Here is a 16,445-nt window from a genome sequence, read left to right as displayed (position 1 = left end):
AAATGCATGTACCCAATGGCCCTGCAATTCCACTTCCTGGTGTTTATCCTTTAGCCAGGTTTCACTTGGCTAAAGGACATGCACAAGGTTATTGATTGCAGCATCAATTTTATAGTAAATGTACGGACATAACCTAAGTGTCTATTAATAGGGAAGTGGTTAAATATATGGCATTGCCATATAATGGGATAATAGCAGCTATAAAAAAGAAAAAGAATGACGACATCTATGTCCTGATACGGGAAGACATACTGCTCACGGAAAAGTGCAGAAAAACCTTTCTGTCCAAGGGGCTGGGGGAAGGCCGGGATAAAGCCACACCTGCTATTCGCCTGTGCATGCAAAAAGGATCTGGGAAAGACACGCAAAGCGTGAATACCGTGCTCACTACAAGTGGGTAACAGGGCTGAGAGGTTTTCCACCGTCTACCTTTTAATATCATTGGCTCTTTGAACCATATAAATAAACGTATTGTTATTAAAAATATTTACATTTTTCAAAGCGTCTTCGTGACTGTGTCAAAGGCATTCTTTGCTGAGAACATTAATCATTAATTTCAAGAATGTAGGGGAGGTTTGAGGGGGAGCTAAGAATCATCTTTTCTAGTCTCTTCTCTCTTTCAGTTTCCCAAATGTGAACTACAAACCTTAAAGACAGAAACACTCTCACAACCCCACCTTTTCTTTTTTCTTCAAATGGTGTTATTTAAATACATACAAACATAAATCCAAGTAAAAACTTCTTATGCACAAAGCTCATTTATAATTAGAAAACCAAAATATATTTTCAAATTAAATGCAGCAAAATTATAAAACTAACAAAAGCCTGCAAAGACCTCATTAATTACAGTGAACAATGAGGTTGCTTTGTTGACAGTAAACTGTCACTTGCATCGGGAACACTGCACATGTTCCTGGAACTCAGCTTCTGCATTACCTTTCGCTATGCAATGTGGTGACTCTCATTTTCCTCTGTTCAAATTCAGAAAACCTTGTGTAGTGTGTTGTGCATTAATGGACCTTCCTTTGGCCAAATGCATCTTTTTTGTATTCAAGCTGCTCTCAGTCATAAATGCAAGTGCTGACCTGAGCACAAGCACCAGGTGTTAGCCCTACAGCAGTCATTCCAATAACCCAAAATAACTTGTATTAAGATTACGTTATGTCCGGCTGTGTGGCTCAGTGGTTGAGTGTTCACCTATGAGCCAGGAGGTCACGGTTCAATTCCCAGTCAGGTCACATGCCCGGGTTTCAGGTTCAATCCCTGGTAGGGGGTGTGTAGGAGGCCGCTGATCAATGATTCTCTCTCATCACTGATGTTTCTATCTTCTCACTCTCTCTCCCTCTCTGAAATCAATAAAAAACATATTTTTAAAACATTATTTTATTTTCATATTATTATTAACATAAAAATGAAATGTCAAATTTAAAAATTATCGAGAACTCAGCCTGAGGATGTACGCACAGACCCCCGGCAGGTAGACCCCCTAGTACACAGAACACAGCTGGAACTAGTTAATATCTTTGAGAGGAGCTGCCTCTGTTCACTGCCCCAGATGAAGACTGCCTTGACCCTGATTTTCCAGTCTCTGAGGGGGTCAGACTCTTTGACCCCTGAGTCTTGCTTCTTGGACTCTCACTTTGTGTCACTGCCCACAGCTGGGGAGCAGCCTGACCCCATTCCTGTGTTCACTTCCAGGCTCTCAAACCCCAGCCTGGGGCAGTCTCAAACCACCTATGGCCTAGGATGAGAGGGTGGACAATCCATGATGGCATATCCTCATTACCGCACAAATAACAATTCTCCATAGAGGGCACACACAATCCAATCTGCATTTCACAGCCTCTCTCATTAAGTCCCAACAAAAACCAAGAAACTAATTTCAGTCTTAAACATCTGTGCAGATTCTGTCATATATTTCTGCATTTTTGGTTTAAAAAAATGTAGCAAACACCTAATATCTGTTTCATGGATGAATGAGTGAACAGATGAATAAATAAATGAATTAGTGAGTGATGAATTAGCCAGAGAGTAAAAATACAGAAAAGGCAAAATAAAAGAGAGCTCATCCATCCACTGCATGCTGTAGACTCCACCTGAGACATCAGCTGGCCTCTCTTTACACCTCCAGCACCTCTCTTCCATTACCCAATGGCCCTGCAGAAGCAGTATTACCCTTCTAATGAAACTCTTTCTCCACATATAATGTTCTTTAAAAAACCAGAGTCTAACAAATACTATATAATAAAAGGGTAATATGCAAATCGACCAAACGGAGGAACGACCGGTAGCTATGACGTGCACTGACCACCAGGGGGCAGACGCTCAACGCAGGAGCTGCCCCCTGGTGGTCAGTGCGCTTCCACAGGGGGAGCGCTATTCAGCTAAAAGCAGGGCTCAAGGCTGGCGAGTGCAGTGGCGATGGTGGAGCCTCTCCTACCTCTGTGGCAGTGCTAGGGATGTCCGACTGCCGCTTAGGCCCGCTCCCCTCCTAAGCCGTCAGTCGGACATCCCCCAAGGGCTCCCGGACTGCGAGAGGGCACAGGCTGGGCTGAGGGACAACCCCCGCCCCCCCCCCCCCCCGTTCCCTCTAGTGAATGAATTTCATGCATCAGGACTCTAGTATATATATGGGGATTCTCATGTGTATTTATTTTTAAAATATTTGCAAGGGCAGTACAGGACGTCATTGTGCTATTTTGCCTGTTGCCAAGGCTAAAGCTAAAAACAAGTAGATTTTACTGCACTTAAGTTAAAGAAAGTATTGTGGTAAATACTTTCCCATCAAAAGTATACAGTGATTGTAAAGGTCACTGACTACAGACTTCAGGCACATTCTTTTGATACCATGTTCAATAACAGTCAGGAATGTTGGCCTCTCTCCAATATAAGGGGAAAGGAAACAATTTTCTCAAGTTCAAGCAGCTTCTGGTTTCTGGTTTCTCTCCCTCCCCCCCATGCCCCCTTTTCAGGTTTCATAGGCCAATACGCTGAAAACACCTCATTGGGTCTGAGAATGTGAAGCTCTCATAAAAGTCATGACGGTCAAGGTGTACATCAGTTATTTTGTTTCTTTTAAGATGTTCGAGATATGCATAATTTGAACAAATCCCCATAGTTTTAATGAACTCAACTAATGCTAGGAGATTCTGTGATGTGAAAATGGAATTGCATTCAACTACATTCCCTAAGTTCAACTTGTCCATCACAACAGCAAAGAACCCAATGGAGGCACTTAGGGAGGTGAAGACTCCACTTTCATAGAACAGGCAAAAAATGAACCACCAATCAGAAAGAATGTATGCGCCCCTATGTTCATAGCAGCATAATTTATAATGGCAAAGATCTGGAAACAGCTCAAGTGCCCATCAGTAGATGAGTGGGTAAAAAAGCTGTGGTACATTTACACCATGGAATACTAGGCAACAGTAAAAAAGAAGGATCTCTTACCTTTTGACACAGCATGGAGGGATCTGGAGAGTATTATGCTAAGTGAAATAAGCCAGTCAGAGAAGACAAGTATCACATGATCACACTCATATGTGTAATCTAACGAACAAAATAAACTCATGAACAAAATAGATCCAGCCTGGCCAGTGTAGCTAAGTGGTTGAGCGTAGACCTATGAACCAGGAGGTCACAGTTCAATTCCCGGTTGGGGCACAAGCCCCGGTTTCGGGCTCAATACCCAGCAGGGGGCGTGCAGGAGGTTTGCTAATCAATGATTCTCTCTCATCATTGATGTTTCTATCTCTCTCTCCCTCTCTGAAATCAATAAAAATATATATTTTTAAAAACAGATCAAGAGACCTGGAAGCATGGAACAGACTGATGAATCTCAGAGGAAAGGTGGAGGTGGGTGGGTGGGGACAGATTAGCCAAAGAACTTCATGTATATATGCATAACCCATGGACACAGACAATGGTGTGGTGAAGGCCTGGGAGGGTGAGAGGAGAACAGGTCCATGGTAGAGAGGGTTAATGGGGGAAAAAGGGAGACATATCTGTAATACTTTCCACAATAAAGATAAATTTTTAAAAATAATTACTTGGGTTTAAAATGCCAGGAGTTATTAAATATCCAAGTACTAATCCCTCCTTTATTTAGTTGGTATCAGGACCAGACTTGCCCAGGAAAACAAGAGTCATTCCAGAGACATTTCTCTTCCTGAGAGCTGTTTTTCTAGATCCTTCAGGGTTTGGGGGGGACTAAGTTTGATACTTGATACTTCTTAATGCCTGGATCTTCATTCTCCCTGTTAATTCCAGCAAACCACCCTGCAACTTTACACTAAACAACATTTAAATGCTTATAACATGCATTTACACACTCAATTCTATAAATCCAGGTGCTTCCGGATTGTACTTAGGCAACCTGGACAAAAGCTGCTGCCCTCCCCGCTTCCCCCACCCCCATCCCAGAACAGTTAAGCAGGCTTTCTCTCCGCTTCCTACTTTGTGCCAGAAACAAAGTACACAGAATCTAAAGGTGTATAAAGTCTCACGGTACATAGGACTGTTTAACTGTGTGTGTGATATTAAACTAATGCATTATTCTACTTACAAAGAAATAAGAATAGTTTCACCTGGATTTAAGAAACAAGTAGCCTGCCCTAACCAGTTTAGCTCAGTGGATAGAGCATCGGCCTGCGGACTGAAGGGTCCCAGGTTCAACTCCGGTCAAGGGCATGTACCTTGGTTGCGGGCACATCCCCAGTAGGGAGTGTGCAGGAGGCAGCTGAGGGATGTTTCTAACTCACTACGCCTCTCCCTTCCTCTCTGTAAAAAAAAAATCAATAAAATATATTAAAAAAATAAAAAGAAGTAGCCTGACAATGTACCATCCCAGTTACTAAACCAAACATCTTTCCTTTCTTTTCCCTTCTCTCCTCTTCTTTTCCCTTTTCTTCCTTCTTCCTTCCCCCACCACTTCGTCCTTCCTTTCCTTCTTTCTAATGACTATCAGCTCCTTGTGGGCGAGGCCGTTTTATGTACACACTATTTTGACCTAGTCCTCGCAAAGCACCGGACTGAGGGCTGCTCAGAAGATTTCTGATACTGCCGCTGCAGTAGATGGATGATACTTTGTTAAGAGAGGACTTCGTTTGGAAACACAGCATCCTCATAACATATTAAACCTGACATGCCTTTGGCTGTCAAAGGACTTCCAGTATGTCATTGGACCCCCACAGAAAACATGTGATATGGGGAGGGGGAACCATCCCCATTTTCAGATGAAAAATACCCTCAAAGAAGTTAAGCACCATGGTCACACATTTAGGAGAGGATATTGCTGGGTCTCCTTCCATTCCAGAAAGTCCTTTTGCTAGCAACCACCAAAAAGGTTTAAACTCCTTCACAGCCAATACAAGTTACAATGAAAGATAAATATACTTGCCATAAACAATCTTAAAACACACAGATATTCTCTTTGACATTTACACTTTATTGGAAGGACATTTCCAAGGCCCTTTCAAAAATGATTATCCCCATTTACTAAGCTTTTTGAAAATGCTCTCCTATTCTGTGTAAGCATTATGGATCCTTTAAGACAAAGACCTAGCTCAGTGGTTCTCAACCTTCTGGCCCTTTCAATACAGTTCCTCATGTTGTGACCCAACCATAAAATTATTTTCGTTGCTACTTCATAACTGTAATGTTGCTACTGTTATGAATCGTAATGTAAATATCTGATATGCAGGATGGTCTTAGGCGACCCCTGTGAAAGGGTCGTTCGACCGCCAAAGGGGTCGCGACCCACAGGTTGAGAACCGCTGATGAGTTACAGCAAGGGGGGAATAAGTTATTTAGGACTTCATAAAATCTTTGTGCTCATCTAAACCTTAAAAAAGTGGGTTATAAGCACAACAGAAATCTGTAAGTGGCCTTTAAAAGTACACATGCTAGAGTTTAATACAACTATACCATCCCATTATAGGCAGTCCCTGTGACACACTGAAATGGCCACACACACGAAAAAGAGGAAGATGTGTCTGTCCTCTGCTAGCTGAAGTTATTATATCCTCATAGATATTTCTATCAAGGGTACAACTTAAGTTATTTAAGTTGTGAAAAAGTCATGGAGAGCTTGCTTGGTCAAACACACCCTCATTATATAGCCATGGTGAACAGAGCCCTGGAAAAAAAAAAAAAACAGCCCATAAATTTACGAATCTTTAAAAAAAAACAAAAACTGCATGATGCCTTTATGAAGACTCCATGGGATTTGCCATCAGGATGGAGGTTTTCAGAAGAGGGGAAAACTAGCTTTTATGAGGGGGGGGGGGGGGTGGAGGGGACAGGGGCAGTGAGCTCAGATAAACAGGTGACAGCAAATAAATGGTTAGTCCAAGGGCATATGGCACCCTCTTTCTAAAGATCACAGGTTACACTCAGGCAGGGCCATATTTAAGAGATCAGAAGTGATCCAACTGAGAAATAGAGAACAGGAAGAAAGGGGGTTTGCGGTTCTTATCCTGAGGATTAGCGTCCTGGGAGGAGCTCAGGTAAAACACAGTGCATGGTCTACACCAGCCGTGGGCAAACTACGGCCCGCGGGCCAGATCCGGCCCATTTGAAATGAATAAAACAAACAAAAAAAAGGACTATACCCTTTTATGTAATGATGTTTACTTTGAATTTATATTAGTTCACACAAACACTCCATCCATGCTTTTGTTCCGGCCCTCCTTCCAGTTTAAGAACCCATTGTGGCCCTCCAGTCAAAAAGTTTGCCCACCCCTGGGCTACACTGATCAGTCAAAGCCATCCAATCAGAACTGCACAGAGACCAGGCTGAGAGCTGAATGTTAGAGTGCAAAAAGGAAATGCCAACTCACTGTTCTGTAATACTCAGACCCCAATTTTCTCTCCATTGCCTGTCAGAGCTGGGTGCTCTACTTTAAAGAGCATGGGGGTCCCCAGGGCTCCCTGAGAGGGCCATCTGCCCAGAAGGGAGCAGCCAGGACAACATCAGGCCTGAGACTGAGGCTATACCCTTCGCTGGTTCACTCCATGCCCTCTGCTCCCTCACTAGCTGCATCCTCCCAACTCACACATATGCACTCACGTATGTACCTCGTAGCATACATGCGCTGTGTGCATGGACTCACACCTCTAGGATCTTACAGGAACTGTAGTTAAAGGGCCCACATCTGGGTACCAGGATAACAGTAGAAAAGAAGCACTAACACTTTATAATTTTATTAAAAGACAGTTATATATTCCTATTGTTTAAATACTATAGCGCAAACATTTTTAACTAGTTGGAAGAATAATCAAATTACCTGGAAATGGTACAAGACGTCTTACAATTTATAGTAATCCTGTTGCAAGCACCCAGAAATTCCTAAAAATCACTTTGGTGGAAAATTCCGAGTTTGATTCACAATCTACGTTAAGGAACCGATGAAAGTGGTGGAGCCTCAGCTCCAAAAAATTTACATTCCTAATTAATTCCATAAATCTTGTACAGTGGGGCCTTGACTTACAAGTGTCCCGACTAACGAGTTTTTTGAGATACCAGCTGTCTCTCAGCCGATTTTTTGCATTGAGTTGACAGAGTAATTTGAGTTAACCAGCGCCTTAAGGAGCTCAGCCTCGGAAAGATTTAAACTCGTAAGTCAATGCCCCACTGTATGTGATTTCATGTCATCCAAGGACCTCCTGATATTCTCACCCATTTAATATCTTTAAAAGAAAAAAAAGTTTTGGGGAGCCAAACTATTGCAATAATGATCCCAGGAAAAGCACAATAATATTTTTATATCCACAAAGAGAAAAAAAAGCAGATACTAAAGAAAATCCTTATGACATTTGACACAAATTACATTAAATAACAATCAAGATTGTAGGTCAAATTTGCATTTTCCTCCTTTGGTAGCTGCTGGAGGCAAAGACCAACAAGTAGTTTGCATAATAAATGCGAGAGGTCTTTCAGAAGGCTGATGGACCTTGGGGCTTTAGCAAGGGCTAATAGCAATGGTGGCTGAAGGCAATCTCCTAACCTGATAATCTTTTACAGTTTACCAAACTTTACCTTTGATATGCTTGTTTGCTTTGCTAAAGGGCAAACGTGTATTCCAGTAAATAAAAAGCCATGGGTCCGGAGATGGGGAGCCACTCCACTAGGGGGTAAGGCCTCTGCCTGGCTTTCCCCCATGCCTTCTAAATTCATATTTCTTATCTAGTATATCTATTTGCGCGTGGCCCCTTCTCCAGATTCTGAATCCTTGCTGCAAAAGGTTGTGGCAGGTAGCGGTAACTTTTTGAGATTGACCTCCCTCACTATAAACATGGATACTTGTTTTCTTTGTGGGAAGCCCATACAAACAAGCCTTTCCCTTGTCTGGTCCTAAATCCAAAGGTTCAGTGCCTCTTAATTATATAACTTGGAATAGCTCCATATTTGGTCCCAAAGACAGTTTAACTAGAAGCCTGCAAATGGGGAAAGTTTGGGAATCTTTTTAAGAAAAATCTAGAGTTAGTTTCCAGACTTCCTCGCTGGTATAGAGGCATGTTACTGAACCCATAAAGCACTGGACCGAGACATCACAACAATGACATCACAACATGGGAGAAGGTGCAGCCTTGCTCTGCTTGTTCCCTTCATTTCCTTTTTTTAAATATATATATATTTATATTTATATTGACTTCAGAGAAAAAGGGAGAGGGAGAGATAGAAACATCAATGATAAGAGAGAATCACTGATTGGCTATCTCTTGCATGCCCACCACCGGGCATGTGCCCCAACCAGGAATCGAACTTTCACCTCCTGGTTCATAGGTAGACACTCAACCACTTAGCCACTGGGCTTGTTCTCTTCATTTCCACACTCAAGACTACATTTCTAAGACTGGGGTCAATTTCCTTTAGCTCCCCAAAGGATGCATGCCAATTTCATCTTCCTCTCTTATTTTTATCTTGTTTTTTATCCTTCTCTTTCTATAGTCAGACAAAATTAAGTACAAATCCAAGCTCTGCCTGTTAACACCAGCATGGTCTCAAGTTAAGACTCAACGTCTCCAGCACTCAGTTTCCTCATTTATAGCAGAGGTGTCTAACCTACGGTTGTTATAAAAATCAAGTTACTGATGTTGGAAAGTTCTCCGCACGTGCCTAAATCACAGACAGATTTCAGCAAATGTTAGCTCCTTTGCCTGCATATGCTGTCTATGCTAATTGTAAAGTTAATGAAAAAGATATAACCAAGCATTAATAAAATAATATTGTTAGCCCTAACCGGTTTGGCTCAGTGGATAGAGCGTCAGCCTGAGGACTCAAGGGTCCCAGGTTCGATTCCGGTCAAGGGCACGTACCTTGGTTGCTGGCACATCCCCAGTAGGGAGTGTGCAGGAGGCAGCTGATCTATGTTTCTCTCTCATCGATGTTTCTAACTCTCTATCCCTCTCCCTTCCTCTCTGTAAAAAATCAATAAAATATATTTTAAAAAAATAAATAATAATATGGTCATACTAACAATGACTTTTTGAAATTTAGCTTTAGACCCTAGGGATTTAAAAATTTATTATGAAGATGCTTTTAGAAATAATGTATTTTACATTATTCATTATAGTAATAGATACATAAATAATATTAAATGCCAATGGAGTAAAAAAGAGTAAATAAATTAAGGAGTCCAAATGTAAATTTCTTAAGTCCTACTTATTTTTATTAGACTACCTTGGTTCCTAGGCTAAGAAGATTCTAAAAATTCATTTGTACTACTGAAATGTAAATAATTTTCCTTATTAAGAAGTATTAAACACAATCTAAAAAATAACTAATAAACAGGGTTCACTTTTTTTTGTTTAGAGTGTAAACAGAGCTCAAGTCCTCAATGTTCTACTTGACCTTCCTCCAGCAAATACCTGCCCAGCAAGTCTTAGAATACCTGAGCTGAAAGGTTAGAGGTGCATTTCACAGACCTCATCTCATGAACTGGATAGTTATTCACCAAGCTTTGTGCAACTTGGACCAAACGGAAGGTAGAAGAGTTGATTCATCCCAATGAAAATTTCTAATCCAGATCTCCCATGGAGAGTTAGAACCCTAATGGATCCCACCGAATAGGAAACCTAGCTCCCTAGGGATGTGGAAATCAAAACTATGAGATGCCCTCTGAAGCAAACCAGAAGCCATTTGACAATTTCCAAGCACCTTAAAAAAACAAAAACTAGCCTATCCTTTGAGCTTTCTAGAACACACATCTAATAGGAAAGCAACAACAACAACAAAAACACACAAAGAAATGGGGAAAAGGGTTAATGACTTCTTCACGGCTCTCTCGTTTAACTATAGCGGCTCCCCCTTATCCATGGGGAATAGTTCAAGAACCCCCCCTCCACCCCAGGGAATACCTAAAATTATGGATAGTACTGAACCCTGTATCTGGTTTTTCCTATACACACATACCTCTGATAAAGTTAAATCTATATATTAGGCACAGTAGATTAACAACCATAGCTAATAAAAACAGAACAATTAAAAAAATAGAACAATTACAACAATAGACTGTGATAAAAGTTACACGAATGTCTTCAGGGCCATTAAGTAAAATAAGGGCCACTTGGACGCTATCAAAACATTGTGATAGCGGACAGGAGACAGGGACAGGAGATCTGATAACTACGACAGCTACTAAGTGCCTTTCGAATGGGTAGCACATACAGCGTGGGTTTGCTGGACAAAGGGATAATTCACACCCCAAGCAGGATAACTCAAGATTTCATCACCCTACTCAGAATGGTGCACAATTTAAAACTTATGAACTGGTTATTTCTGGAATTGTCCATTTAATATTTTTTACTGCGATTGGCAAAGGGTAACTAAAACCGTGGGGGGAAAAACTGCAAAGAAGGGGTGACTACTGTACTGGAACCAACACTTCTAAGTTACAAAGTCCCAATTAACTAATTAACCATCTATCTATAGCTGCATCTCTCTATCAAAATCAACATCTGCATCTATACAGAGAGAAGGTGGCCCCTCCCTGTCTTCTACCCCAGTCCTCCCTCTGGTAGTCCCATCTGCCACTAATAGTCATTTGTGCAAGGAGAGAGAGGGAGAAGAAAGAGGAGAAAGAATAGAGGAAGGGAGTGAGGGAGAAAGCGTACAGAGGATCGCTGACTTAAGATGGTTCAACTTATGATTTTTTGACTATACAATGCTCAGAAAGTGATATGCATAAAATATTACATGAGATATTCAACACTTTAATATAAAAAGGCTTTGTGTTAGATGATTTTACTCAACTACAGGTTAATGGTAAGTGCTTGTGCACGTTTAATGTTGGCTAACTACAATGTTCAGTAGGCTAAGTGTATTAAATGCATTTTCAAGGTAGGATATGTTCAACCTATGATGGTTTTCTCAGGGTGTAACCCATGGTAAGTCGAGGAGCATCTGTACTGTGTTTACTGGCAGGGCTTTCAAAATGCGCATGTCCAGGTAGGGAAGGAGGGGGGAAGAAAGAAGGTATATAGACACAATTTAAAGTTGCTGATTAAAAACTACCTTTTACAAAAAAAGCCTGAATATTTGACTTAACTTTTTAAGTTACCTAAACATCAGAGAGATACTATTTGTTTTCACAGCGCCCTTTTAAAAATGCCATGTCTCTGTAACTGCAGAACTCTTGAATTGCTCACACTCGGGTGTGAATTGCTTAGAGGAGTTGCCTCCTAACACCTACATGAGATCTTCAGCAAGGGGAGGAAAATGATGGGATGTCAACTATGAATGGCTCTTTATAGTTCCTGTATTTGACATCACTTATCTCCCAAAATCCTCACATTGACTGCTGAGAGGTTATTAAACCATCTTATACATATATAAAAAAAAATCAAGCTCAGAAAGGAAGAAACTTCCCAAATCACATCCCTTGGTCTAGGGCAGTGGTTCTCAACCTTTCTAATGCTGCGACCCTTTAATACGGTTCCTCATGTTGTGGTGACCCCCAATTTCATTGTTACAAATTGAACATAATTAAAGCATAGTGATTAATCACAAAAACAATATGTAATTATGTATGTGTTTTCCGATGGTCTTAGGCGACCCCTGTGAAAGGGTCGTTCGACCCCCAAAGGGGTCGCGACCCACAGGTTGAGAACTGCTGGTCTAGGGCTTGACTCCAGCTGGCTGCTTACTAAGGGAAGGACTGAAAAAGATGAGAGCCCTTGAGGGGTAGGGAACACACAGCTCTGAGAAGGGCAACTTTCCAATTCCCCTGTGGCACTGCCTGTATCCACTGGCCGTGAAGCACACCTGGGGGCCCCACACCTCAAGGTGGTACCTGCCACAGCTGTTAGTATTGCAAACTGCCTGGTCTCAAAGACAAATTCCTGATTTGCACACGACAACTGCAGTGTCTCCTGGTTGAACCTTGCCTGTTCCTTCTGGTGACTTTATCATTGTAAAAATTATTCAATTCTGTTCATTCTAACCAACATGGAGAGCAAAGGTCCACTTTCTCTAGTATGCAATCTAAGATTACTTAAAACCTGTCGCCAAGCAAGCTTGTTAGCTGATAAAGGAAGACCTTTCTGAAATGGCGCCACGTGGGATATGGGTCTGATTTTATAATCCTGAGTGGTATGACATGGTTTTTGTAATAGTTATAATATTAATACCTTGTGAGAGGGTGCGGGGAGAAGTGAGTGAGTTAAAATAGTTACAGTGCAGTCAGACTGCTAATTCCTTTTACAACCACATAACTTGTTTTTCTATGTCTAATTCGGTGCAACAACAAAAAAAATCCTTTTTCGTTATTCATTCCCTTCGGTCATAACTACTGTAGGAAATGACCGCACCAGCGCCTCCTGATTGCTGCCCTGCAAACAATAGAGCATTTTATACCTGATCCTGCCATTACCACGAAAGGGCATAAAGTAAAAATGAATCGTCCTCCACCTCTCGTGCCCCCATGTAAAGCGACTGCTTTTTTAAAGGGGGGGGGGGATGCAGTACCGCATTCAGTTCGTAAGAGCTGATACTACCCCCACTCCAGACTAGCTCGTCTCCATTCCCATCATCATCACCCACTTACGGGGCGTCCAGTACACGAAGCGCCCACAGCCTGACAGAGTCAGAAAAGAAGCATCTCTTTCAACAGTTTGAAAATCACGACTCCCGAGGCCTATCCACCATCAGAGTGGGACGGGTGGCTCAGCCCCAGGGCACCGGGCGGTGTTTCGGGTGCCGCAGCCCAGGGCCAAGGCCGGCGCCGCAGCGCTCGCCCGCCCCCACCCCCCCCCCCGCCCCCCGCAGGGACCCGCCGCGGAGACTTACCCGCCAGCCCGCCGCCGCCGCCTCCATCCCCCGCATGCCCCTTCCTCCGCTGCAGGATGAAGTAGGGGTTGGCCCTCTCGGTGATCCACAGCGCGTTGGCCAGCAGCACCTCCTCGGGGTTCACCCACATGTTCCCGGGCGCCGCGGGCGCACGCACAATGGGGCGGCGGGGCGGCTGCTGCACACACCGGCGCGCAGGGGCGCGCACTCCCGGACACGCTCGCCCGCCCGTCCGTCCGCGCCCAGGCGGAAAGCGACTTCAGCAGCCGGCGGCCCGCGGCGCCCCGGCCACAACAAAGCCCCCGCGGGCGGCCGGGGAGGACGGCGAGGACGCGGGCACCGTGAGCAGCATCCTCCCCGCGCGCCGCCGCCTCCCGCGAGCCCGCGGCCGCAGACGCCCAGGCCTGCCGCCCGCAGCCCGGCCGCGGCCCAGGGCGGCGGGAGGGGCGGGAGGAGGAGGAGGAGGAGGAAGTGGTGTCGCTCAGTCTCGGGATCCGGCTCGGCGGTGCGCAAGGCTGCGGGCTACCCGAGCTGCTTCGGCCCCGCGGTGTGGGCCGAGCTGGCCTGGGGCGCGGCTGCTCCCGCGGCGCCGACCAAAACTCCGGGCCGCCTCGGTCTCGAGCAGCTCAGGGCCCTGGAGGCCCCCGCGCGCTAACAATCCGCGTCGGGATCACTCGCACCCGCGGCGAAGCCCAGCTCCCGGCGGGAAGGACGCCCCGGACGCCGCGAATGAATGACGGCAGCGCGGCTCACGCGGAGCGAGCCCAGGTGGCCCCAGTTCCCTCGCGCGCGGGTCCTCCGTGGGCTCTGGGCGCCGCGACCTGCCTCTGCGGCTGGCTTTGGAGGAACCTTCTGGGGACCGTGTGGTAAGCCCTCGGCCCCACGCCCATCTCAGCCGAGAGGACGCTGCCAGCCTCCGTAGGGTGGTGTGTGTTTATGGTTGACGCTCCGTAGGCTAGCGCCACCCCTCTTCCCAGGAAATTAGTGTTTCAAGGCTCCAGACTGGGAGCTGGATACCCGGTCGGAAGTGGACGCAGCCAATGGCTGTCGGTGTTTTTGTTTCCTGCATCCCTGGGGCAAGTCATGCGCTAAACTTGTCACCGCCTGTGAGCCCTCCTCCTCTCCATTCCATTGTAAAGTGGCCCAGCTAAGTGCATTACATCACTTCTTTCCTTGACCTGCAGGGCATGAGCATTAGCGAAGTTGGAAGCAGCCCAAAAGCCTTAGACCAACTAACTCACACCACAGCTGTTCCTATCTCAGGCTTTTGGAGCTTTGGGGGCTAGGCATGGCAGAATTCTGGGATTTATCCACATTTAATAAGTGAATTAAAAAAAAATTTTTTTAAATAATTGAAATCAGAGACACACAAACCAGGCCAGCTTGATCCCTAGACAGTTTTGCTTTCTCCCCTATACTTCCATTCTCCTGTGGCGACCACAGCTCATCTGCCTAAGTATCTGATGACCCCTTCAGCTCTTCTTACACCCAGGAGACCCGCAGATAGCTCAGCACAAAGGGGCGCCTCTTCCCAGGTGATGAGAATTCGCCAAGCTCTGCTTTGGCGTGGAAGCTGGACAATCCTAGGGGCTTCTCCCTTTCCCAATGCGCAGAGCATTCAATGACCCTTTCTTGGGTGGATTCACATTTTTCATTTAGGCAGCTCCCACGGTTGGATTGCTGAACTCCTTCAAGTGGCCCCGTGAGCGCACCCAGCCATTTTCATGAGGCTGCCGCTGCGTCTGTGGGTGTCCTACCCAGTGGGCTCTCAAGGATTGAAAGTTTCCCTTGTCGTTACCACATTGACAGCTCTTCTGCCTCTTTACAAAACAGTTCAGACCTCCAGACATTTATGGGAATTTCACAGACTCAAAAATGCCATTTAGTACCTTCATTCAGCGTACAGGGCTTCAGTCACACGGTCACATAAAAAACAATACACAGTATGATTGCAAAATACACATATGTAAAAATGGTATTAATATATTTATAACTTAGCGGGAAGGCCGGGGAGGGTTGGGGGGCAGGAGGGAGGTGGGTAAGAGATCAACCAAAGGACTTGTATGCATGCATATAAGCATAACCAATGGACATAAGACACTGGGGGGTGGGGGAGGCCAGGGGATTGTCAAGGGCGGGGGGAAAAAAAGAGGACACATGTAATACCCTTTGTAATACTTTAAGCAATAAGATATATATATATATATATATATATATATATATATTTATAACTTAATATTTTTAATTGCTTCCATAGATGTTCTTTCATGTTATGTAACTGATTGTTTTATAAACTCTACTGAGTGCCTTCCTACTATCTTTTGGAGTGTCCTTATTATTCTGCTCAATGTTGTGGCTTGACATTTCTACTCTAGCCCTAAAGTGTGAAATTAGATTAGCATTTTTATCTATTGGTGCCATAATGCTGCTTATTTACGTAATTCTTTCATGTAATTGTTGAATGTCTGCTATACACGAGACCCTGGGAGAGCAAGTGAACAAAACCTACAAAATCTCTGTCTTCATGAATATTTAAATGTAAAATTAATAATCAAGATCCAAGTCAATTTTACAAAGACCTGCTTTGAACACAAGATTGGACACCAAGAGGAAAGAAAATTTTTTTTAATTGTTAGCTGCTTTCTACTTTCTTGAAAGAATTAGAGATCATTCTCTCCAGAAAATCAGGGCTTCCATTATAATAATAAATTGTGATAACCTGTAGTAGAAGGATATTGCAAAAAATCATAGAAATTATAAGGAGGTGCCCAGATGGCATGGCTCAGTGGTTGAACTTCAACCTAGGAACCAGAAGGTCACAGTTTGATTCTTCTTGGTCAGGGCACATGCCCAGGTTGCAGGCTTAATTCCCAATATGGGGCATACAGGAGGCAACTGGTCAATGATTCTCTCACATCATTGATGTTTCTATCTCTCTTTTCCTCTTCCTTCCTCTCTGAAATCAATAAAAATATTTTTTTAAAAAAAGGAACTATAAAGAGGTTATGGCAGCTTGCTGGTCCGTACTGCTAACTGCTCACTTATTAAAATGTGGCTTTGTGGGGATTTTTTGTTTGTTTGTTTTTTACAGAGAGGAAGGGAGAGGGATAGAGAGTTAGAAACATCGATGAGAGAGAAACATCAATCAGCTGCCTCC

At 44.0% G+C, this 16,445-nt stretch overlaps 1 protein-coding gene across 1 annotated transcript in view; it reads right to left on the bottom strand.

The window, feature by feature from the left end:
* TBC1D9 (TBC1 domain family member 9) overlaps positions 1-13,522 on the bottom strand; it is an 85,112-nt gene extending 71,590 nt beyond the window's left edge. The window contains exon 1 of the mRNA XM_081092263.1: positions 13,289-13,522. Coding sequence (XP_080948389.1) covers positions 13,289-13,418 — 130 coding nt within the window. The 5' untranslated portion in view covers positions 13,419-13,522. The remainder of the gene's footprint in view (positions 1-13,288) is intronic.
* Positions 13,523-16,445: the final 2,923 nt, after the last annotated feature.

The sequence above is a fragment of the Myotis nattereri genome, assembly GCF_964212035.1.
Source record: "Myotis nattereri genome assembly, chromosome: 5".
NCBI classification, from domain to species: Eukaryota; Metazoa; Chordata; class Mammalia; order Chiroptera; family Vespertilionidae; genus Myotis; species Myotis nattereri.
The sequence above is the reverse complement of the archived record's forward strand: the minus strand, read 5'-3'. Positions and strand labels throughout refer to the sequence as shown.